Below are 24,742 nucleotides of genomic sequence, written 5' to 3' on the forward strand. Positions count from 1 at the left end.
TGTTATATATTATAGTGAAGAATATTGTTTCACTTAATATATTTTTGTTGTTATGAAATTTTGTTATTTGTAGATAAAGTTATTTTCCCCTACATGTATTATATTTATGAAGACAATAAAGTACTGCACACTTTACTAAAACAAAATAGTAATCATTGTTGTGACTCATTGTACAATTTCAATCATATTCATTCTTGGTCACATGACTTAATATTTAGTCATTAAACAGTTATAGAATAAGGGGTATTGTTTTGTTAATGTTGTGAGTTGCTATTGTTCAGTAAACTGTCTTGTTTTATCAATTGTAATGTTGTCAAGTATTGTCAAGTATTGTCCAATAAACTTATATAAAACTTAAAAAGTCAACCATGTAGGTTTTTCCAAGCTAAAACCGTGGTACAAACAAACTCATAATGAAAATGCTACACAGTGCACTATCAGTCACAATAGATTAGTAAACCTGTTGCACTTATTCATGTATTCTTCAAAGTTTTAACCGTGAAAGTTTGTAACCCCTGGATTTGCTTGTAAAAACCAAAAAAGTTTCAATTTCCAGAGTAAGTCTTTTATTTATTTTTTTTATATTTGGTAAGAGTGCATATAATTGAATGAGATACTATTTTTTTACATTGAATATTAATTTCCTTATCAAGAGGTGCGAGAATTAAGAACTTAGCTTCAGTTGAAATTCATGACCTTCACAGAATGGTCTACTGATCAAATTCTATGCTGAATGTAATTTAAGTTACTTCTGTACAGAACATAATTTGATTTTATACATTGATTTAAAATAGAAGGTAAGCACATTGTACCGGGTAAGGTTTTTTGTTTCATATTAACTTAAAAAGAAATAATTTTATACTTTGAATTGATTTGCTTTCAATTATTTGGAATGAAATATTGAAGTGATATTTTAACCTATGTTCTATGTATTTATAAATGTGTTATTTATATAATGGGCTTTTATTATTTGTGATTACAATTGTAAAGCCAGGATATAGCATTGTTATCTATTCTACCAACTCTAGTCTACATTATATATTTGTAGCTAAGAAATGTGTGAAATATTTGTAGCTAAGAATTGCATGTTATATTTGTAGCTAAGAATTGTGTAAAATATTTGATTAAAACTAGGAATTGTGTCTAAATACTATCATATTTTCTAAGAATTGTGTTGAATGTATATTTGTAGCTTAGAATATATTGTTTGTTAGACAATAAGTTATCTCATCTGATGCTGTATTATAGCTGATAATTGTTTTATTTTTGTAGCTAGGAATTTTGTGATATATTTGTAGCTAAGAATTGTATTATATATTTCAAGCTGGGAATTATGTTATATATTGCAGTCATATATTTGTAGTTATGAATATTTTGTAGATAGGCAATAACTTGATCTCATCTCATTGTGGGTTATGTATACATGTATTTAGCTAAGCAATAAGTTTAATTCATTTATGTTATATATTTGTAGCTCAGCAATAAGTTTATCCCATCTGCGATCAAAAATCCACAGGAGGAAGGGAAAAAACTCGGAGGCCAAATATGCACCAATGTATGATGACCAGGTAATGATTATAGAATGGCTGTTCTTTACAATTGTGTTCATTAACCTTTAGTTGATTTATTTATTGATGAATTTATTTTAGTTGATTGTTTAGGCAGTTATAAGCTTATAGGCACACTCTCTAATCTGTTTCCGGAACAAAACAGTACAGAGCTATGAGTATAAAGTTTCTTGCTAAAGGAAACAATACTTTGCCCTGACAGGGTTTAAACCCACACAAAGATCCTTACATTACCAGTCTGATGCATTAACCACTCGGCTTTGTTGTGACAACCTTTTGTTTGAAATATTTGTGACTTTTCTTTCCTAGTTTCTGTGAATAATTTGAGTGATTGTAAGTTAATTGGTCATAAATACCAGTCATAATGACCACTCAATATTGTTTTCCAGTTAATAGTTTATGTTAAATATAGCACATTTTCCAGTTAATAAATATGTATTGTTACATCCACCAGTTAAATGAATCTGTACATACATGTACATCATGGTGCCCGTAAATATAAGTCATGATGACCCACATAGTTCCCTGGTAATAGAATATGTAACATACATTAGCTCCAAGATAATAGAAGGTGTGTAAAACACTTTGTTTGGTTCCCTAATAGAATTGAATATATAATAGCTATACCATGAGTGCACATATACATGTATGTGATTTCATAGACCTCAAACTTTTTTGTCACGTTAGTGTTTATACTTCCAAACTTGGTTTGTGAGTTCAAAACCTTGTTAAAACTGCAAATTCTAAGGGATGATTATTATTATGCTTAAACCCCAGAAATGATAAGCTTGATAAGCTGTAAACATTCAATATAAACAATTTGAAATTTAAGTGACATATTAGTTGGGCTTTAAAATCTCTATTTTAGGTTAAAAATGATGAGCCAGAAATTTCTATTTCACAATTTAAGTGACATAATAGTTGGGCTTTAAAATCTCTAATTTAGGTTAAAAATGATGAGCCAGAAATTTCTATTTCACAATTTAAGTGACATAATAGTTGGGCTTTAAAATCTCTATTTTAGGTTAAAAAATGATGAGCCAGAAATTTCTATTTCAGTTTTACGACATACCAAATGACACAGCAGGTGTGTCAGAAAGTACGTCTCCTTCCCAGTTTGTCAACAATGGTGAGAGAGAGGTATTTGAGGAACAGTTAGCCAAGATACAGGAGCAACTTGTGTCAGTGATGATAGAGAAACAAAACTTAGGTCAGTACCTGTAGTATAATTTTACTGTGGTGTTATAAATTCACATGTGTATAATTGAGCCGTATCATGACAAAACCAACATAATGGGTTTGCGACCAGCATGGATCCAGACCAGCCTGCGCATCCGCACAGTCTGATCAGGATCCATGCTGTTCGCTTACCAACTCTATTACAAGTGGAGAAACTGATAGCGAACGGCATGGATCCTGATCAGACTGCGCGGATGTGCAGGCTGGTCTGGATCCATGCTGGTCGCAAACCCATTATGTTGGTTTTGTCATGACATGGCTCAATTATAATCTTGGATATAATAAAATGGGTCAAGCAAATGGAGATAAGTGCTGTTTTATATTTAAGTCCATTAAGGGGCATGCTCTACCATTTTGTCAGGACCTTAAATTTTTGTGGCTTCACAGACATGCTTTTTTGATATTTACTTCTATTTATATCTTTCAAACTAACCAGAACAGTTTTTAAGTTCTTGACACTGACAATGTCATTAGTAAATGTTATAAAAAGATGTCACAGAATGAGGTAAAATGTGCAGTGTGACTGAGACTCTAACCCGGGACCCTCACAATAACGTATCAGCTGAGCCACCCGGCAACTTACACATTTTCTCTCCAGTTTGTGGACAGTTTTATTTACTGTGGCAAAGAAAGAGCTCTTAAAAATATTTTTTTATAAAAAATCCCCATATAAATGAGAAAATAGACCGTAAATAATTAAATTATTAAATATAATTCATACAAAAAAAAACAACTTAAAAAAAAACAATCATACATGACCTTGAAATAATAGAATATTAATGCATACCTGCGTTTAATCCTCTAACCATATATATCTTCTGTTAACTAAATTCTGTTCTGAAAGTAAGATAAATTTTAAAGTGTATAAATCTGATATACAAGTCATTATGGAGTTCAAAGTTCATTCTATACATGAATGGCTTAAAGGTGTGTAAAATCTATAAGCACCATTTACTGCATGTAGTATTGTATATCAGTATTGTATACATGTCAATTATTACTCTACAATAGGATTTGATTAGTAAGCATTTTAAAACAGTTAAGATATTGTCATAAATGTCAGAAAGAAAAATTGGTGAAAATATATATTTAGAAAATGAGTATGCATTGTTTTTGTGCAGGGTGTAGCATTTATCTGAAATCAATGTTCAATAAGTTAATCATTTGTACTGATTATTGACTTTTTCCCTTGGTAATTTGATCTTCCTCTATTAATACCAGACAAGGTGTTTTAAATAGATTTAAATAATTACATTGCAATGAGCAGTAATATAATATAATAAATGTCTGAAAGTAAATAAATTATAATATATAATTTTCTAGTTTAGCAACTTTTAATAAAGTCATGTTTAACAATGATAATAATTAAAATAAAAATTTTATTAATAGAAATGATAATTATAATATCAAGCCTTAAAATTGAATTATACTCTTCCCACAAAATGTGGAGAGGGCTATACTGGAAAGACTTTGTTATATAACAGTCGGTCAGTCCATCTGTCCGTCTGTCTCCATTGAGTTTGCACTATCAATACTATACCTCTGAAGGATTTTTTTTGAGTTTGGCTCAAATGTTCACGTAATGAGTGGAATCCATGTTCCAGCTGTGCTGGCTCAAGGTCATCCTGAAGGGTCAAATATCTGATTATTTTAGTGCCCGAATTTTAAATCCTGTACTTTTGAAGCACTATCTGAATGTCCAATTCAATAAGGCAGTGTGTGGAACCGAGATCAGGTCAACATGTTAGTCTAGTACTGGTGTAACTCTCCAGGAACGATGGTTAGGAAACTACCCGCCTATATGACTGAAATACTGTTGGGAAAAAGCGTAAAATGAAACAAACAAACAAACAAAACAAACAGGTCAACATGTAAGGTTAAAATTTAGATGTTTTGTGTCTGTTCTATAAATTGCACTATGTAATGTTTGTAATTGTAATACATTATGTCTTATGTCATAGAGATCGATCAGAGGGGGTATTTAAACTCCTGTGCAGCTCTAAATGGACATTACTGTCATTCTTATTATAATGCCATTATTATTGTAATTTTCTTCTTCTTTCTCTTCTTCTAATCTTCTTTTTCTCCTTCTTCTTTTCTTCTCTGTCTTCTCCTTAAATGATTGTATTTATGCTATCACTGTTCATTGCTATCACAAATCTTTATATAAATTTTATTCCATTGCTATACTTATCTTTATTTTTACATTTTTTTTAATTTTCCCCCACAGAACAGGAACTGAAACAGTATAAAGAAAATGTAGCTAATGAAAAGTTGAAGGCAGAATTAGAGGTAGAAAAGAAGAGAAATAAAACACTTCAAGATAAACTCAAGAGAATGTGAGCTTCCTTTTTAAGCTGTTTTGTATCTTACTTTGTTAGTTGTTTTTAGCTAGAACATAACTTCACAATTAATTTATTTACAATTCATAGTTTGAAGAAATGTTCAAAGTATGCATATCTTTGACTCTTTGTTCTGTACTAGTTCCCAACACTTACAGATTGTAAACATTGAGAGTGTAAGTTGTAAACGTGTTAGCAGGAATAGTGTTAGAATTAACAGCATTATAATCAAGAGTGTTAGCAGTAAACTTGTTAGTAGCAAGTTCATTAGCAGCAAGTGTGTTAGTAATAAGAGTAACTGTAGCAAGAGTATTAAGAATTAAAGAAAAAAAGAATAATAGATTCAAGTAATAGTTTACATGCTGTATACGATTAATGACTGATTATGCAATATTGAGTATCATATTTCTTCTGTGTGACTAATGCAATAAGGGCAATTTTTTCATCTGACCTCTTTTGGGAAATTAATATGGACTGTAAGTGCCATTTGCAATGTGTGAATTATACTCAACTTCACTAATTCTGCGTCATCACTTATTTCACGGTAATGGCATATTTTTATGTGACCAGTGTTAAAATTGGTCAGAATTGACATATTTTATTCATACATGTATAAACAGAGTTTTTGTGCAAAATATTTTAAATCTCTAGATTTTTACATTTTACAAATTTCTGCTAAAAACAATAATAGTCCATTAAATTTGTGCGTATGTCTGATTCAATCATCATTTTCCAAATGTTCTTGTTTGTTGAAAAAATAAATTTTGAGTTACAAAGTAAGGATAATTCTAATATTTAAAATCAAGCAATATAACATGTAGAAATTTTATCTGAAACATGAAAAAACTAAAATGTAACATGATTACCGCAATTTAAATGATGACATACTGTTTTCAAAATGGCCGACATATGGTCTACGTTTGGTCCATTAAAATTGACTTTGACTGAATATATTGTTGTTTCCTTGTGCCATACAGCAGAAAATACCTTTATGTTATACGTTATGACAATTTTTGTACCATAAGTTTCATTTGTTGTTAATTTTCTGGTTTCAAAGCATTAAGTACCGTGAACTAAGAGGAGCACAGTATTTATACATTCTTTGTTCACTTTTCAGTTGTTTTCTTTTAAATACAATTTCAAAATTTTCTTGAAAATAAGCAAGATTAATTGGTATGCAAAAAAAACAACAACAAAACATAAATTGTTCCAATATCTATTTTGTCATGGCATAATATTTCTCCAAAGTCCCAAATTTGTTGAGAGATTTTTTACTTGTTTTGTTAAAATAAAATGTTACAGAGAGAGATCAACATACAAAGGATTTTTATTTGTAAATTTTCTATTTTAGATCTCCAGCAGGGACAAGAGTGACAAAACCGAATGCTTCATCAGTAGGAGAGTCTGGTAATGATGATTTTTTCTTTTTTCTATTAAAAAAATTGGAGTATTTCATTGTGGATATAAATTGCGTGTGTTAATTAAATTCCCACAGACAATTACTTAACTTTTTAATTAAAGTAGCTTCTTTGAGCCTAGCAAGTGAAGGAACTAGAACATATATTATTATGGGAGTGTTGGCCTAGTGATTAAGGTATTTAACTCCAACTCAGGAATCTAGGTTTTATGCCATACTTGGGTTACGGCCATGTTTTTCATGTGACATCATTACTGGTGAGTTCCAAGACGCAGAATCAAAAGTGGTTGATTTTCCTTTTTGCATATTTCTTATTATAACAAATTTTTTGTTATCAAAATTCTAATTTGAAAAATCTAAAAAAAAAGAAAGAAAAAAGGGCTTGCTTGTAGTATGCATTTCCTATTCATTTTGTGATCCTTTTCATTCCTGCTCTATACTGATTTCTTCTAAACAAGGTAAAAAAACTTTCTTTAATCTTGTAAATTGAACTAAAGCAACAATTGTTTGGTATCTAGGTGAAGGAAGTCGGGTTGTACAGCCTGTTTTAGAGAATCAAGTTTCCCAGCCACGTTCCAGGTTTGATAAACTGTTTGAACGTACATGCGAGGTTGTTTATGATGTCCTTGAAGATTTTAATGACATGACCCGTCCAGATGACAATAAAGGACAACCAGATGAACCACTCAGTGTGAAAACGTAAGTTCTTACTGTTTCTATAGTTACTGTGTTATGATTTTTATACAATTACTGATGTTTTAAACATGGTTGAAAAGTTTTAAGCTTCATTTATTTTGAATCATTTATAACTTGTTCATTTCTCAGTCACTTATTAGCTCGACTATTCGAAGAATATGAGAGCTATTGTAGTCGCCCCGGCGTCGGCGTCCGCGTCTGCGTTGGTTAAAGTTTTTTGTAAAGTCAAATATCTCAATTATTGCTTGAGATATTCAATTGAAACTTACAATACTTATTTATAGTAACAAAGTACATCAGATTGACAAGTTGGATAACTCTACCTACAATATTGACAGAATTATGCCTCTTTTTAACTTAGAAATTTTGGTTAAAGTTTTTTGTAAAGTCAAATATCTCAATTATTGTTTGAGATATTCAATTGAAACTTACAATACTTTTTTTATAGTAACAATGTTCATCAGATTGACAAGTTGGATAACTCTGCCTACAATATTGACAGAATTATGCCCCTTTTTAACTTAGAAATTTTGGTTAAAGTTTTTTTGTAAAGTCAAATATCTCAATTATTGCTTGAGATATTCAATAGAAACTTACAATACTTATTTATAGTAACAAGGTTCATCAGATTGACAAGTTGGATAACACTGCCTACAATATTGACAGAATTATGCCCCTTTGAAACTTAGAAATTTTGGTTTAAAGTTTTTTTGTAAAGTCAAATATCTCAATTATTGCTTGAGATATTCAATTGAAATTTACAATACTTTTTTATAGTAACAATGTTCATCATTTTGCAAAATTGCATAACACTGTCTGCAATATTTTCAGAATTATTTGCCCCTTTGAAACTTAGAAATTTTGGTTAAAGGTTAAAGGTCTTCAAAAGATATTTACTTGATACTTTACACATGTACTTAGGGTCATAATTTGAGGGTCATAATTGTATGTCACTGAGCAAGTTCCATAACTCTATCTTGCATTAAGGCTGATTCATATCCCTTTTCTACTTAGTCTCTTGGTTAATGTTTATATGCAAGTTTTACATATCTCAATAACTATTAAAGATATTTATTTAAAACTTCACATATGCAATTAATGTCAGAATTGTAGGTCACTGACAAAGATCCATTAATTCTATCTTGCATTTAGGCTGATTTTTCTTCCCTTTTTCAACATTAGAAATTCATGGTAAAGTTTTTGCTTGTAAGCTGTTATCTCCAATAACTACTGAAGGGTTTGTGCCTTTTTGGGACAATTTTATGCATTCATTAATAATTAAAGCAGTGATTTACTTGATAAAACATCTTAATACCTTTTCTGTCAATTTTATGTATTCATAGGTAATTAGTATTATTATACTCAATAAAACACCCTTGTGACATTACCTTCCAAATAGTCAAGCCAATACTGTATAATTAGACTCTCTCTAAGGCCTATAACATGAATTTATAAAAAAATTTAGCCCTTTTGTGAACTTAGAAAATTTAACATTATCAAGGCTCTTTAACTATCAAGCACTTAGAATAGTCGAGCGTGCTGTCCTACCGAATTTTATTCATTAGTTCTATTTCTTGTTCTGTATATTTTTCAGGTTAAAGGAAAATATCAGAAGGTTCAGTAAGTAATGATTTCTTTTTGGACTTATTTTTTTTATAAGGATACTTGTATTTTTGGAAGAATGATAAAAGCAAAATAATGTGTTTACTATATGTAAATATTCATTTATATTGAGAAAATAAACCCCCAAAAACACAACTGCATCTCATATCTTATAAATATGTCCACCTAGAACTAAGTCATGTACAATTATTCAAGACTGTATAAATAAATGAATTATTAAAATTTATTCGAATTTTTATATGTTTGATTATGAGGCCTACCATTGATGGAATATTCAGATCAGAAATGTTAATACATGTACATAATGAAATTTGGTCAGAGTTATGGCCCCATGTAGAGCAATGCAGATATTTCAGAATTTGTTTCCATATACCAATAGTTTGTGGTAAACCAGTGTAAACTTGTTTTGTATTTCAGAGACTGCTGTGAAACCTATAACAGACACCTGGAAAGGTTTATTCAATCTTTTCAACTGGAGAAACCGGTCTTATACTTTATTTGTCTTCCTTGTAAGTCATGTTTCATATTAACATTTATCAGCTTAGCACCTATCTTAGTCTACTTGGGGAAAAATCTCCTGTAACAATAAAACATTGTAGCAAAAACATCTCACAAAAATACTGCGCTAGTTTGCTCTTAAAGCTCAATGAATTAGGAAATTTAGTGCATTCATCTGAATCCAGATCATTAACCTTCAAGGATTCATCTTCATCTGAAAATTGACATTTGATTTGAATTTGTGAAATTCTCATTTTTTATTTCAGATACATATGTATTGTGTTTGGAGAGGGTGGTTTTTGCCACTTCTTTTCTTTCTTGGTGCAGTTAGAATGGTTGTTAATTTTCTACATTTTAAGTAAGTTATCTTAAAAATCTTAACATTAACATTTCAGTCACAATGGTAATAATATTGCTAAGAATTCCTGCCAGGTTCCACTCAGAAATTCAGTGCCACACTAATGGTAAAATAGATGACATGTTACCTAGCAGTTTTTTTGACAATTATTTGTTTCAAACCATTGATTTACCACCTGATGGGGTATTTTTACATAGTGTACAAAAATGCATGGCTTAACCGGAGACACTGTTTCATTTACAAGTGTTTGTTTGTCAAAGGTCAAGGTTGAACAGTGATGGAGTACAATCAGCATATAGGGCAACCATATTTGGATAAATTTTTTTAAAAAGTATCTTAAGATTATTAACATTTTTGTAAGTTAACACTGATTTCCATCATCATAAAGTTGAGGTATATTTAGTGTGAACTGTATAGTTTAACATATTAATTAACTTGTTATGTTGACATACAGAAGTAAAATTCTCTACAGATTTATTTGAAAACTCTCTTGAAAGTTATTTGTTTAAAAGAAATGTGCTAACTAGATACATGGATTAGAAATATTGCTGATAACACTTTTAAAGAATCATTCATAATGGCCTTTGTATTATCATATATGATAATACAAAGGCCGTATGTGAAACATTCTACATTAATGTTGTGTCATTCTGTTTATATGTGTAATTATTTTTAGAAAATTTTGTGATCTATATTTTTAGAGGATACACATTCCATTTTGCATACTTGGATTCAGGTGAACTTGAGAAGGTAAATCAAACTTTTTAGCTTTTACAAACAAGAGAAAAATTTGATTAACATTTTACCAAAATATAATTTATCTGAATTTCTAAAAGTTAAATTGGATTAGACTTCAGGTTAAGTTTATATAAATATAAAAACAACTTTTGAAATATTTTTGTATGTCATTTACATCGAAGTTAATTATAAATATCTGCAAAAAATGTAAACATTGATGTTTGAATTATTTGAACAAACTTTCAGTGTAAAAGTGCTTAGAGTAATGTGTAATGGCCATATGTGGGTAGTTTACAGCACAAACTTGAATTGCGAAGGTTGATAGAATAATTGAATTTTAGTAAAAATAAACATTTTTTTTTGTTAATTTTCAGGAAACAGATGATTCTTTGGGTCTGTCAGATAAATTTAATCTTGTGTTGTTAGTAGCTACCAAAGTTCAGGTAAATATTTTTGTGAAAAAAAAATATAGGAGCTGAACATAAAATTCTAAGTTTGGTCAAAATGTATTTTTTTATGCTTTAAAAATAACATGTATATATTGTCACCCTCAAGCAGTAATGGGTTGACTCCAATTGAATTAAATAAGGAGTTACTGTTACTGTGCTAAGGTGACCATAATTATGTCTATTTTTAGCTCACCTGTCACAAAGTGACAGGGTGAGCTTTTGTGATCGCTTTTCGTCCGGCGACCGTCCGTCGTCCGTCCGTCCGTCGTCCGTCCGTAAACTTTTGCTTTAAATGACATCTCCTCATAAACCACTGAGCCAATTTCATCCAAACTTCACAGGAATGTTCCTTTGGTGGTCACCTTTAAAAATTGTTCAAAGAATTTGATTCCATGCAGAACTCTGGTTGCCATGGCAACCGAAAGAAAAATCTTTAAATATCTTCTTTTAAACAACCCTAAGAGCTAGAGCTTAGATTTTTGGCATGAAACATCTTCTAGTGAGTGTCTACCAAGTTTGTTCAAATAAAAGCCCTGGGGTCAAAATTGGCCCTGCCCCAGGGGGTCATAGATTTTCCCTATATGCATATAGTAAAAACTTAAAAAATCTTCTTTTAAAGAACCCAAAGAGCTAGAGCTAAGATATTTGGCATGAAACATCTTCTAGTGAGTGTCTACCAAGTTTGTTCAAATAAAAGCCTTGGGGTCAAAATTGGCCCCGCCCCGGGGGCTCATTGATTTTCCCTATATGCATATAGTAAAAACTTAAAAATTCTTCTTTTAAAGAACTGTAAGAGCTAGAGCTTAGATATTTGGCATGAAACATCTTCTAGTGAATGTCTACCAAGTTTGTTCAAATAAAAGCCCTGGGGTCAAAATTGGCCCCGCCCCAGGGGGTCATTGATTTTCCCTATATGCATATAGTAAAAACTTAAAAATTCTTCTTTTAAAGAACCCAAAGAGCTAGAGTTAGGATATTTAGCATGAAACATGTTCTAATGGGTGTCTACCAAGTATGTTCAAATAAAAGCCCTGGGGTCAAAACTGGCCCCAACCCCGGGGGTCATTGATTTTCCTTATATGTGTATAGCAAAAACTTAAAAATCTTCTTTGAAAAAACCCAAATAGCTAGAGTTTAGATATTAAGCATGAAACATCTTTAAGTAAATATCTACAAAGTTTGTTCAAATAAAGGCCCGGGGGTCAAAACTGGCCCTGCCCCAGGGGTGTCATTGTTTTTAACTATATGTGTATAGTAAAAACTAAAAAATCTTCTTTTAAAAAACCCAATGAGCTAGAACTTAGATGTTTAGCATGAAACATCTTCTTATGGGTGTTTACCAAGTCTGTTCAAATAAACAAATAAAAGCCCTTGGGTAAAAATTGGCCCGGGGGGGGGGGGGGGGGGGGCTATATACAGGTGAGCGACCTCAGGGCCATCATGGCCCTCTTGTTTTTAATCTCATAGAAGTATTAGTACAGCTTGAAAATAAAACTGTGCCGGATAATTTTTGCCATTTAGGATATTTCCTATGTCTCAGCAAAAAGGCAAAAGGTCAAGATGGGAAAACAAAATAAAAACTTGTTTTCAGCCTTTTATACAATTTCAAAAAAAATAGATAAAATATTACACCTGAAATTCTTCCATACTGGCCATAAAGTTGTTATGTCAAGTTTAACTAGTTGTTTCCTAGTAATGATTTGCCTGAAATATATTTAAGGCATTTCAAATTATGAGTTAAAATGTTTTTATTTTGAACCTTTAAGAAATTATGATTTGATACCATTATTTATCTGGATGAGATGTATTTGGATTTAGACTCAGGTATGAGAGAACTGTGCTATGAAACAACTAACATTTGTATGTTTTTATATCTACAGAATGGTTTAGGTTCTGTGGCTGACAATCTTGAGAAAGTGAAGAAGTAAGTTTTACATTTCTGCCAGTGTTTATTTACCATTTAACCAAGGTTTTATTAGCTCCAGTTGTCACACAGTATTATTTATATGTTTACTGTCATTTAATTTGAAAGTCACTTTTTGTGTGGATTTTCAAGTGTGTTAGATCGTAAAATGAATATATTTTTTTTAGTTTAAATGAATGATTTATCTTATTCCTGTAGCATAATGAAAACTTATGCCTGTTACTGATTAAACTAATGTTAAAAATGAGTGCACACCTACCTTGAATGCCATAAAGCCTCTTCACAACTGGTTCTTTGGCTCAGTGGTCTTATGTTTATATTTATTGTGAGTTAGTGGTTGTAAGTTTGAATCTCTATGGAATTGGGTTACGCATACAAAATTGTCAGGTCTTATTTAGCCTGCAGAATGTTGATGTTTCAACTTGGGTGCCCCTTTGTGCCTGGAACCCCCCCCCCCCCCCCCCCCCCAAGAAAAAAGAGGGGCACCTTAGGTCTGTCACCACCAGTAAAGCTGTAAAGTCGCCATATGACCATTACTTTGTTGGTTTGACATAAAACGTAATAAAAAAACAAAACAAAAAACCCAAACAACAACCTGGAGGCTAAAATAATATGGTATATCCACAGATTTCACAGAAATTCATGACTTAAAGATAAGATATAATATACATGTATATTGTTTATTTACTTTATTTATTGTTTATTTACTTTATATATTTTTTATTTACTTTGTTTATTGTTTATTTACTATATTTATATAGTATGTTAACATGGAGACATAGGGAAGGATCAAAGCGAGTCCTCCTAGTTTTATGTATGGGTTTTGTGATGACAGCTATAATGCCTACCTCAATATTCTGGAAATTTATAGGTAATACCATCTTCTTGTTTGATTTAGGAACAAACTTCACTAGTTCACACTTCATTTAAATTTCTCAAGACTGTTGAATAGAAAATTTTAAATAACTAAGAAGTCTTAAATAGAATCAATGTAAGAGCCATATGATTATTATGGATATGTAAACAGCTCTGTTAACCTTTTACCCCATGAGCATATTGCGAAAAATGGCCGTTTTCATTGAAAAGCCTCCTGTAACAAGTTCAAACTGCTATGAACTATGAATCATGCTTCAATACTGATGAAACTTGTCACAAATGTTAACTGGACCATAAGCTCTGTAACAGCATGCTCAATCGTACAATTCCTGTTACCATGGCAACGGGGGAACGTCTCAAAATTGCGAAAAATCACTATTTTGCATTGTTTTTATTTTCCATCAAAACTGATTTCAAAGTGCCGCAACTTCTCAATGAATTGAGATAGAGTAGAAGGCTACAAGTTACCCTAAGATCGACCTGAGGCCACTTTCAGCCTGTCACATATCCAAAATTTTCTTGGCGATGAGGGGGACTCTGCCCCCCTTCAAAACCCCCAAACAGAAGGGGGATGTGGCAACCCCCTGATGTAACATTTGGATTGGGGACGGCGCCGAAAAAGTGGTCAAGCCGAAAAAGTGGTCACTTTTTTTAACAACATTTCTCAAACGAAAACCAGTGTTTGAGGCCTAAATATGGCATTTTTTCACTGTTTGAGGCCTCAAGAAGGGGGGGGGGGGCAAAAAGCCGTCGAAACACGCTTTTATGAGGGAAAAGGTTAATGCTCGGAAATCAGCTCGTTTGCAGAAATTAAGCGGTCTTGATTACAGTGAACTCCTTAAGATTAAACCTAACAATGCTCATATATATCAATGTAAAACATATATCACTAGGTTGATTTGTTAACACTAAAAAAATAACTCTTTGGGAAAAATTGCAAATTAAGTTTTATGTTTAATTTTTTATGTTTTAATCAGTTAACCAAATAAATAAGTTGCCTAATTGAACTCTTGTCACTAATAACCACAGTCTTGCTTAAAATAATGACCATACATTATTGTACAGATTACATGGATGTAGAGCCCACCATCCCATTTTCAAACATTATTATTGAAAATATCAGGCATGTTATATGATTGTGGTCATTATTGACTAGTGTAGATTGTATTTAAAGTTGAATTTACCAAAATTAGGATAAGAAGTTGCTATAGTACCATGCTATAACCTTTGAATAATGTTTAAAATCAACATTTCTATTAGTAAAACATATACTTTTGAAATAAATCCGGTCCAAGTCATCAGCAGTCAATGCATACATACTTTACAACACTGTTGGCAGCTAAATTTTAGTATTTTGAGAGTCACAAGTTCAAAACTTCAAAGTCAGAACCAATCCTCATCATACAACATGAAATAATGATTAATCAGTATAGGCAGTGGACAATATTTTATGTTCTTGAACATTCCAGTGAATATGTCTAAATTCAAAGCAGCAACCAATCTCTCATCATACAAAACAAAAGCAGGAAATGATTCATCAATTAAGATAGTGTATAATACACTAGTCTAAATCATAACAATATATATAAATTCCAGGTCTAGGATTTGGTGTGAAGATATTTATAGTGAACTACATCTACAATCGTTACCCGAGGATCAAGAAAAGATATGATTCAAACTATAAACTCTGGATTACAGTGCCCACTGATGCTCAATATGAGAAAAACTTTGTTAAAGCTGAGATGGATAAGGTATTAATATAAAGTTTTTTTCTTGTTTAACTGGTTCATATGTTATTCAAAATTAATGAAACATACAAATGTTTTAAACAGCAATTATATCTTGATAAACCATTGCCTTGTTTGCTGACCATTAAAAAACCCATTAAATTGGAGCTATCTTACCCTGATGTTAGTGTTGGCCTGACACTTGCTAAAAGTTTTGCACGCAACAGTAAAAATAGAAGAATTTTGTGAGTGTGTATTTGCTTATAAAGATAAATGTGATAGTGAGGTTTCCTTTTAATAATATTGGTTTATATTATAATTTTAGTTCTAGAAACTTCACATATTCCAAAGTCAAGTCATTTTAACTACCAAACTGTTTCTGTATGTTTTACTACATGCAAGTTTAATGAATAATGTATGTTTTAGCTGAATCATGATGATTAAAAAAGTTTAATTATACATTCCAATACAGGAATATATATGTTTAAAGCAAACTCATCTACTTCATTTACAGTATATAGTAATCCCGAGATCGGACAGTGAGTTAGAGAGATCTATGGAACACTTATCTGATTTAGATTCTAGTGAAGATGAGGACAGTGCTGAGTTCAGACAGGTGTTTTCCTTGCCAATTACAGAATGTCCACAGCGAGGTAAATACTTTTATTCTGGGATATTGTTAGTTTGAAATGACAGTTGAAGTCTTCATTTAAAAATCAGGGAAAAGGGTGATCCATGAGGCACTAATCACAACAAAATTACATGAAATTTGCAGAGGGATAATGAAAAAGTGCAACATCCTTCACGCCCTCTAGCACCCACCTGATCAGTACAAGACAGTATTTCAGAGATAAACAGATGATCACCTCTATGCTCTGTCCCTTGCTGCATTTGGTGCTAATGTCAATGGCAGTGATAGACAATTGTAATGTAAAAACATGGCCCATATAGAAAGTTGTATAGATATGACATTTTTCGAAAAAGAATTCAAATATGTTTGTCATCTACTGGTTGGGGACCACCAAAACTGGACAACCACCAAACCCAGACGGCCCCAAAAATGTCTGATTTAGTTGTTTTCTTTGATCTACTAGTATCAGTCACTTTTTATCAACAATAAATGCATGTTTCTTCTATTATTAAGTAATTAAATTTATTTCAACTTTCAATAAACTGTAATATTTTAATGTCTATTTCAAAAATGTTGACGTTGGAAATTTAGACGTCAAGAGTGCAATGCCTGACCTCCTATACTAGCTATAATCATTTGCAGAATAAAGAATAATAATATCTGTCATATTTTGCGGTTCGGATCGGAATATCCGTCCCGAGGTGACCCGCCCATTGGGCGGTAACGAGGCTTGCCGAGTTACCGCCCATGGGCGGGTGACCGAGGGACGGATATTCCGATCCGAACCGCAAACATATGTCAGATATTTTTTCTTGCATATTCTACCATATTCCATTATATTTTAAATTCTTTATCTTTATTTTCAATGAAAATTTATATCATTACAACCGTAACTACTTTTTTTCAACAGCGTATGAAATACAAAATCATTCATAACGGTAAAATGACGTCTTTATCGTGCCATTGTACAGCACGCGACTCATCTGGAACCCCCCATGCCAGATGAAATTTCCGGCATGGGTAAAACTAACGGAAACACCAGTCTGATATGCAAGAATAGAATATCCAAAACTTCAGCATTTGCTGCGGATATATTGTATGTCATGTTAATTTAAAATAAAAACACCCAAGCTTTTATCTTTATTAAATCAATGTCATTACATATCTGTCCAGACACATGGTACTGAACCATGTACAATTTAGGTAATTTAGATACCCTCCTTGACAGGCCTTAGACATAAGTGTCAATATAATCAGAATTTAACAAACTAGTTTATTTATAAGGAGAAGAACCTAGCTATACTGTGTTAAATTTTCAGATCTGTAGCTTTGAAAATATGAAATCTGTATGGAAAAATGTCCAAAAAGTGTCCGGTTGATGTTGCCTGACCAGTAATCAAATTACTCAGAGAATTGACATTCTGATATTATGTATTGACAATGTGAGGGTAGGGAGGAATACTGCTTTAGCTATGTCTGTTTGCAGATTTCTGTTCCTGGCCACATCTTTATTATTAACGCTAGAGCTTCATATTAGGACACAACCTGATACTATATCCTTTACAGCTTTATTTCCACATCTTGAAATATGATTTCTACTCCCTAGATAACCTTGACCTTCAAGGTCAAAGTTGATCACATTTTAGAAATTCAGGAATTTGCAACATAACTGTTTAGTTTATGAAAACATTTTGGACTGGGGCATGTTTATGCTAATGTTGAAGCTATGAAAAGGGCATGACATAAATTATCTTTGGACATTATTGTTTGTTTCTCCCCATTTCAGGTATATGTCATTGTTTGTGTAGTTCTGATTTAAAAATAAATAAATAGGGAATTAATTTTTCTTTAAAAAAAAAATGGTATCAGCATTAATTCTAAATTGAACTCTTTTAAATTGACTTTTCAGGATGGTTAAGTGGAAAGAGAACTGTGCTGATAGGAAAAGACAGATCAGTAATTACCTTACTGTCCAAGAAAAGGGGAAAACTTTTCCTTACTAATAGGTAAAGAAAAAAACAACAGATAACATTTCTTAGCTTTAAACAACATTTAGAAATGGGTAGTCTCCCTTGGATAAGTATAGACCACAGCCTCACATCCTGCATGTAAAATTGTCAATCTTATTTTAGTGTCATACTTTGGAAGATTAATATTTTGGAAGCAATTATTGTTTTCCCTAGCATGATTAAAATGACTGCATTGAAGTGCAAGTAATTAAATCAACATTTAAACTTTATAACAAACAAGTTTTTTTATTATCATTGGTGGCGTTTAATATGGATATCCTGACAGGGACTTTGGAATCTTTCATGTAAAGTAGCTATACAACTAGCTTACCGAATGTCAGTGGTTCTTCCAGGTGCCTGTTTGTGCCTGAAATAAGAAATGGAGAGGCATCTGAGGTCTTCCTGCACCAGTAAAACCAAAAAGTCACTATTTGTCCCACATGTATTCTGTGTTGAGGTGATGCAGAACCCAAGAAAAATAATCATGTGGATATTTTTATATATGATCTTTCTTGTTACAGTTTCCTGTGTTTTGAAAGGGAGAAAACTCCATCTGCCAGGAATATTGTTATACCTCTTCAAGATATAGTCAGAGTTGACAAGGTTAGTTGTAACTTTTGTATTAGATTATGGTCGCTTGTTGACAACTATAACACAGAAATCAGATTGATATTCGCTCTAAGCAGCAGATACATGGCCCAGTGGTAACACGCTGTTCTAGTTATTGTGGGGCTGCAGGTTTGACTTCTGCTTGACCACAGAAAATACTTATTTTAGATAAAACATAAAAACCTAAGTTCCTATCAGGCTATGTATCACTGCTCTATGCAGGACATGTAAATTAATCAAGGTTGCCTCTGAAATAGGGCAAGTGACGTATCTATGCCCTTGCTTGGAGGCATCTAAAGTATGACAGTAAATAATTAGAAAATGAATTCACTCAAATTTGTTGATTGTTTACAAAGTTTTAATTTGATTAACCAAGAAATCTATGTGAAGTACAGTTCTAAATTGATAAGTGGTGAAAACCAACTGCTAGCATTAGACTTGTTATAATTGAGTCACATAGTTTATTGTTATGCTAGGTGCCACTATGTGATATTTCCATCCAATGTTTTATTTTATTGAAATCATTCAACATTAATTTGTTGATCATGTTATCTTTTCTATCTATGCATTTGACATATCTTATTTGCAGCTAAGATTTTACATATTTTAATAAGACATAATTTTTAACAGACTTATACCATTAGTCGTGAACCAGACCAGCTTGCTCATCAGTGCATTCTAACCTATATTATAGTAGTTTGAATCTTAAATCCCCTAAACTATTAAAGGACTATCCCAAACTCAAAGGCAGGAAAGTTTATTACACAGTATCATTAGGATATGGGTTAGAATAAGTAAAATTTAATCTTTTGCACTCAATGGCAGATTAAATAGTGTTTATTCTAATTTATATATTCTATTTCAGGTGAAAATAAATCAAAGGATGCCAGGTAAAGGAATGGCCATTCAAATACTCATAAATAGTGAAGGAAAAGAAAACGTATGTTAAATTTATTGAAAGTATTATTGTATTCAGGGCCTGTGAAGATCTTTTTCTCAAACAGTTTTTTAGCTTGACTATTCAAAGAATAGGGAGAGCTATTGTACTTGCCCTGGTGTTGGCATCACATTTTTGTTAAGTTTGTTGCATGCAAGTTGGTATCTCCAAAAACTGTTGAAGGGAATTTGTCTAAACTTCACACACTTACTTGAGAGTACACCAGGGGGTCGTTATCCAAGGCCCATAACTCTTAACTTGATTTTTGACAGAATTATGACCATTTTTGAGCTAAGAAATTTCTTCATTATCAGAGGCTCTTGTTTTACTATCAAACACTGAGAACAATCAAGCACGCTGTAATACTGAAAGCTTTTGTTATTTTTTTTACAGCTCTGGCAAACATATTTTTACCCTGTATTGATGATTTTTAACTCACTCTGATAATCTTATTATCTATAACATCAAAATACATGTAGCTATATAAGTATATATTTTTTTAAAGGAACATTAAAGTACAAGACTATTTTCTAAAGTAAAATATTAAAATGTGGTATGTTTGTGTATATACAAGTAAATCAATCGTTGACAGTGGTGTTAATTTAGATCTGTGAAACATAAAAAACCTCAACAATGACATTTTTGCTTGTGTTCAAACATCCACAAAAACTTTTTGATATAGCCAAGATTTCTTGTGAAATAGTTTCAAAAGAGAATGAAAAAATGGATAAACTGGTTGCACTTCCATATACATGAAGTCTTGGTATTGACCTTCCATTCTTCCTTCAGATTTACTGTTTCTCATAAAACCAACCTTTTATTGTACTGATATCTTATATATTTCATTGTTGACTTTAAATCATTTCTGATGGAAACCTTTGATTATTTCAAGCTGAGACACTATCCAGGTAGCTTTTGGTAGGTATGCTGTTCTACTCATAATTTGTTTCTTGCCTGAAATCATGCATGTAGGGTCATTTGATGTGACTTGAGACCCAACTAAAACAAATAAAATAAAAGTAAAAAGATAATAAGCTTCTAACATTTGTTAGAATTTCAGGCTGATTAGACCACAGTTAAGGTCACTGAGGGGTCAAACAGATTTTCTTACTTTTCTTCGTACATGTAGTTCAGCCATAAAATTTGTTGTGTTAAAGTCACATTGTGGAACGTCTATTAGTGTATATTCTCAGAGTATAAAAGTCTATGTTTATGATGCCTTTTTAACCCTTAACCTGCTGAATTTCTTAACTGGACTTGTCCAGCTTCCATTTTTGGGACAGTCCATTATCAATTTTGAAGATACCAAAATGAAAACTTTAATTGGTCAATTAACAGTATAGATCCTGGTCAGACTGCATGGATGTGCAGGTGGCCTGGCTCTATATAGGGGTAGCAAAGGTTAATCACTTTAGGTTCCAGCAGGTAACAGGTTAATGGGGTTTACTATAAATTTCTTTATTATGGATATATATCATCCTTCATAATGTACATGGTACAATTTTTTTTATGAAAGAAAGTTGGCAGATAGTCAAACTTTGATTGGTTTCTATTTCTCTGATGTTTTGTGTAATATATTACATCAAATAAAAACTGGTAGATAACATCTAAAATACTAAATGAATTATGTATTCTGATTTAATATGTTTAGATTTTTTTTAATGTCAAATTGAAGGGTGAAAAAGAGTAGGTTTTTGTAGGTTTCTGTTATGGTTGAGATGTTGTATTATCTGTAATAGAGACATCTGTAATAGTAGTGAAATAGAGACATCTGTAATAGTAGTGAAATAGAGACATCTGTTATAGAAGTGAAATAGAGACATCTGTAATAGTAGTGAAATAGAGACATCTGTAATAGTAGTGAAATAGAGACATCTGTTATAGTAGTGAAATAGAGACATCTGTAATAGTAGTGAAATAGAGACATCTGTTATAGTAGTGAAATAGAGACATCTGTAATAGTAGTGAAATAGAGACATCTGTTATAGTAGTGAAATAGAGACATCTGTTATAGTAGTGAAATAGAGACATCTGTTATAGTAGTGAAATAGAGACATCTTTAATAGTAGTGAAATAGAGACATATGTTATAGTAGTGAAATAGAGACATCTTTAATAGTAGTGAAATAGAGACATCTGTTATAGTAGTGAAATAGAGACATCTGTTATAGTAGTGAAATAGAGACATCTGTTATAGTAGTGAAATAGAGACATCTTTAATAGTAGTGAAATAGAGACATATGTTATAGTAGTGAAATAGAGACATCTTTAATAGTAGTGAAATAGATACATCTGTAATAGTAGTGAAATAGAGACATCTGTAATAGTAGTGAAATAGAGACATCTGTTATAGTAGTGAAATAGAGACATCTTTAATAGTAGTGAAATAGAGACATCTGTTATAGTAGTGAAATAGATACATCTGTAATAGTAGTGAAATAGATACATCTGTAATAGTAGTGAAATAGAGACATCTGTAATAGTAGTGAAATAGAGACATCTGTTATAGTAGTGAAATAGATACATCTGTAATAGTAGTGAAATAGATACATCTGTAATAGTAGTGAAATAGAGACATCTGTAATAGTAGTGAAATAGAGACATCTTTAATAGTAGTGAAATAGAGACATCTGTAATAGTAGTGAAATAGAGACATCTGTAATAGTAGTGAAATAGAGACATCTGTAATAGTAGTGAAATAGAGACATCTGTAATAGTAGTGAAATAGAGACATCTGTAATAGTAGTGAAATAGATACATCTGTAATAGTAGTGAAATAGATACATCTGTAATAGTAGTGAAATAGAGACATCTGTAATAGTAGTGAAATAGATACATCTCAAATATAGACATTTTAAATAGTGAAATAGACATCTGAAAAAGAGACATCTGAAATAATGATGATTGAAATATATACATCTGAATACAGACATTTAAAAATAGAGACTTCTAAAATAGAGTCATCTGAAATGTAGTCATCTGAAAAAAGAGACATTTGAAATAGTCTTATTATAGAGACATGTTTTTGAAATACAGACATCTGAAATCGAGACATCTGAAATACAGACATCTGAAATATAGACATCTGAAATAGAAACATCTGAAATAGAAACATATGAAATAGAAACATCTGAAATAGAAACATATGAAATAGAAACATCTGAAATAGAAACATATGAAATAGAAACATCTGAAATAGAAACATATGAAATAGAAACATCTGAAATAGAAACATATGAAATAGAAACATCTGAAATATAGACATCATTTACAGTGATAATTATATACCATCAAATTGCACAGCATTAAACGTGGCCTTTGATCTAATGTAGAGAATTAAACGCACAGATCCTCTTTCATAATTACATGCATGGTTGAATTTGAACTTTGACTAATTGATTTCACGAGAGTGTTGGATGTCTGAATGATACGTGGATAAATTGTACATTAAATCGCTCGTGTGTGAATTTAAAGTGGCTGCTAGATTATTTGATAATTTGATTTATGTTGTTATCAAATTTGAATCCAGGCATGAAAATATGTTAAATGTTTAAATCAAATTGAAGTTTTTAGGTTGTTTAATGAATATATTTATGTATAGAAGGGTTTTTTCTATGAAAAAGAGAAAGTTGGGTAAGGTTTGTTATAAGGTATGGGGCGAAAAATTTTCATTCTTTAATTTGTTTTAAACATGTACGTTCAGGAAAATTTTTCCCATTGATAATTATGAGTTATATTTTGATATCAAACTTCTGCTTAAAGTCTATAAAGCTGTTTCTGATGAAATATTATAAAAGAAAATAAGAACAGTGAAAAAAATGTTTTCATAATCTTGTGGTTTTGTCTTGAATGATTTGTAACAAAGAATAAGTTAATATACATGATATTGTACGTAAAAAGAAAAATGTTCTGGAACAAAATATTCAGTAAGTTTTACGCTGATTCCATATGTGCCCAACTTGATTCCAATAAAATATACTGACAAGTTTCTTATTTTAAATATTCTGTAATCATTTTAATCACATTTAAAACCCACAAGCAGCAAATATATAACATTTGCTTGTGAAAATTTATGACTTTTCTCTCTGTTTTTTTCTTCCCTTTTTATAACGAAATTGTGTTTCACCAACACATGTACAGTTGCTTTTATTATTACAGCAAGATTTAATTTTTCAGGTTCTTACATTTGGGGGTGTTATTGGTCGAGATGAAGTTGTCAAAAGTATAAACCAGTCTATAAGAAATGTAAAGCAAGAGAGACAGTCACCCAGACGTTCCAGTGATAACATCAGCAGACGGTCATTAGACAGTGTGTCGTCAAGGATACAGAATTTTACATTCGGAGCATATTATGTTGATTCTGATTCCGATTAAAATCAATCTATTTTATATCTTGAAATATTTTTTATATTTCTGAAATCTAATACTCGGCCATTTTAACTTTTATTATGCCAACAGCATAAAATAAAGTAAGACCCTGTTACACATACACCATGGTACAGTCTAATCAAACTCAGGTACTTCTAGCTGTGTAATTGGTGTGTGATTAAAATTTCTATCAAAACCAAGGAACAGTGTAAAAACAAGAACTATTTTTTTACACAATTTAGTTAGGAGTGGGTGGGGGTGTGTTTGGGAATAAATTTCAATGGACATTTCCAAATTTAAAGCAGGGCAAGTAGTGAAATAAAGTTATTAGAGATTATTTTAAAGACTACAGAGTTATTCCATTTAAGAAGTAACAGAAGGCTCTGTAAAGGTGAAGCCATTTGTTGATGTAAGCTTAAAGGGTAAATGAATAAATACACAGCACCTGGTTTAAAGTCAAATTTGAAAGAAACTGATATATGTAGTAATTTTAGAACGGGTAGAAGGAGGGATGAACCTGCAACCTCTTGTTTTGTAGTCATACAATGAAAACATTGGACCACTGTATGTAATTGTTTATCAGTTTAAAAGGCCATAAGAGATTGCTCACTTACATTGCTTTATGAAACATAACAAAATAGTGCATAATGAAACATTGCCCAATGAAACTGCTTCATAAAACATTGCTTTATGAAACATGGCTCCATGAAACATCACTTTATGAAACATGGCTT

At 31.5% G+C, this 24,742-nt stretch overlaps 2 protein-coding genes across 2 annotated transcripts; both read left to right on the top strand.

Moving 5' to 3' along the window:
- The first annotated feature begins 1,426 nt into the window (after positions 1-1,426).
- On the top strand, positions 1,427-5,161 carry LOC132750337 (uncharacterized). Its single transcript, XM_060740298.1, has 3 exons — positions 1,427-1,568; positions 2,628-2,778; positions 5,038-5,161. Exons 1-3 carry the CDS (start codon positions 1,458-1,460, stop codon positions 5,148-5,150), a joined length of 375 nt encoding a protein of 124 aa, XP_060596281.1. The 5' UTR covers positions 1,427-1,457; the 3' UTR covers positions 5,151-5,161.
- A 98-nt stretch (positions 5,162-5,259) lies between these two features.
- LOC132750326 (GRAM domain-containing protein 4-like) lies at positions 5,260-24,741 on the top strand. The gene is made up of 16 exons (XM_060740284.1): positions 5,260-5,426; positions 6,501-6,556; positions 7,085-7,265; positions 8,857-8,882; positions 9,303-9,394; positions 9,650-9,741; positions 10,443-10,491; positions 10,854-10,922; positions 12,809-12,852; positions 13,614-13,723; positions 15,325-15,479; positions 15,970-16,108; positions 17,996-18,092; positions 18,617-18,698; positions 19,570-19,644; positions 23,817-24,741. Exons 1-16 carry the CDS (start codon positions 5,260-5,262, stop codon positions 24,012-24,014), a joined length of 1,632 nt encoding a protein of 543 aa, XP_060596267.1. The 3' UTR covers positions 24,015-24,741.
- The last annotated feature ends 1 nt before the right edge of the window (position 24,742 follows it).

The sequence above is a fragment of the Ruditapes philippinarum genome, unplaced genomic scaffold, assembly GCF_026571515.1.
Source record: "Ruditapes philippinarum isolate M1 unplaced genomic scaffold, ASM2657151v2 ctg3574_1_1_1_1, whole genome shotgun sequence".
In the NCBI taxonomy this organism is placed as follows: Eukaryota; Metazoa; Mollusca; class Bivalvia; order Venerida; family Veneridae; genus Ruditapes; species Ruditapes philippinarum.

Excerpts from the sequence above, each read along its gene's own strand:
- LOC132750337 (XM_060740298.1), top strand. The coding sequence starts at position 1,458 with ATGTTATATATTTGTAGCTCAGCAATAAGTTTATCCCATCTGCGATCA. Across the intron at positions 1,569-2,627 it reads CACCAATGTATGATGACCAG|TTTTACGACATACCAAATGA; the intron begins GTAATGATTATA and ends TTTCTATTTCAG. Across the intron at positions 2,779-5,037 it reads GATAGAGAAACAAAACTTAG|AACAGGAACTGAAACAGTAT; the intron begins GTCAGTACCTGT and ends TTTCCCCCACAG.
- LOC132750326 (XM_060740284.1), top strand. The coding sequence starts at position 5,260 with ATGCATATCTTTGACTCTTTGTTCTGTACTAGTTCCCAACACTTACAG. Across the intron at positions 6,557-7,084 it reads TTCATCAGTAGGAGAGTCTG|GTGAAGGAAGTCGGGTTGTA; the intron begins GTAATGATGATT and ends TTTGGTATCTAG. Across the intron at positions 18,093-18,616 it reads AAACTTTTCCTTACTAATAG|TTTCCTGTGTTTTGAAAGGG; the intron begins GTAAAGAAAAAA and ends TTCTTGTTACAG.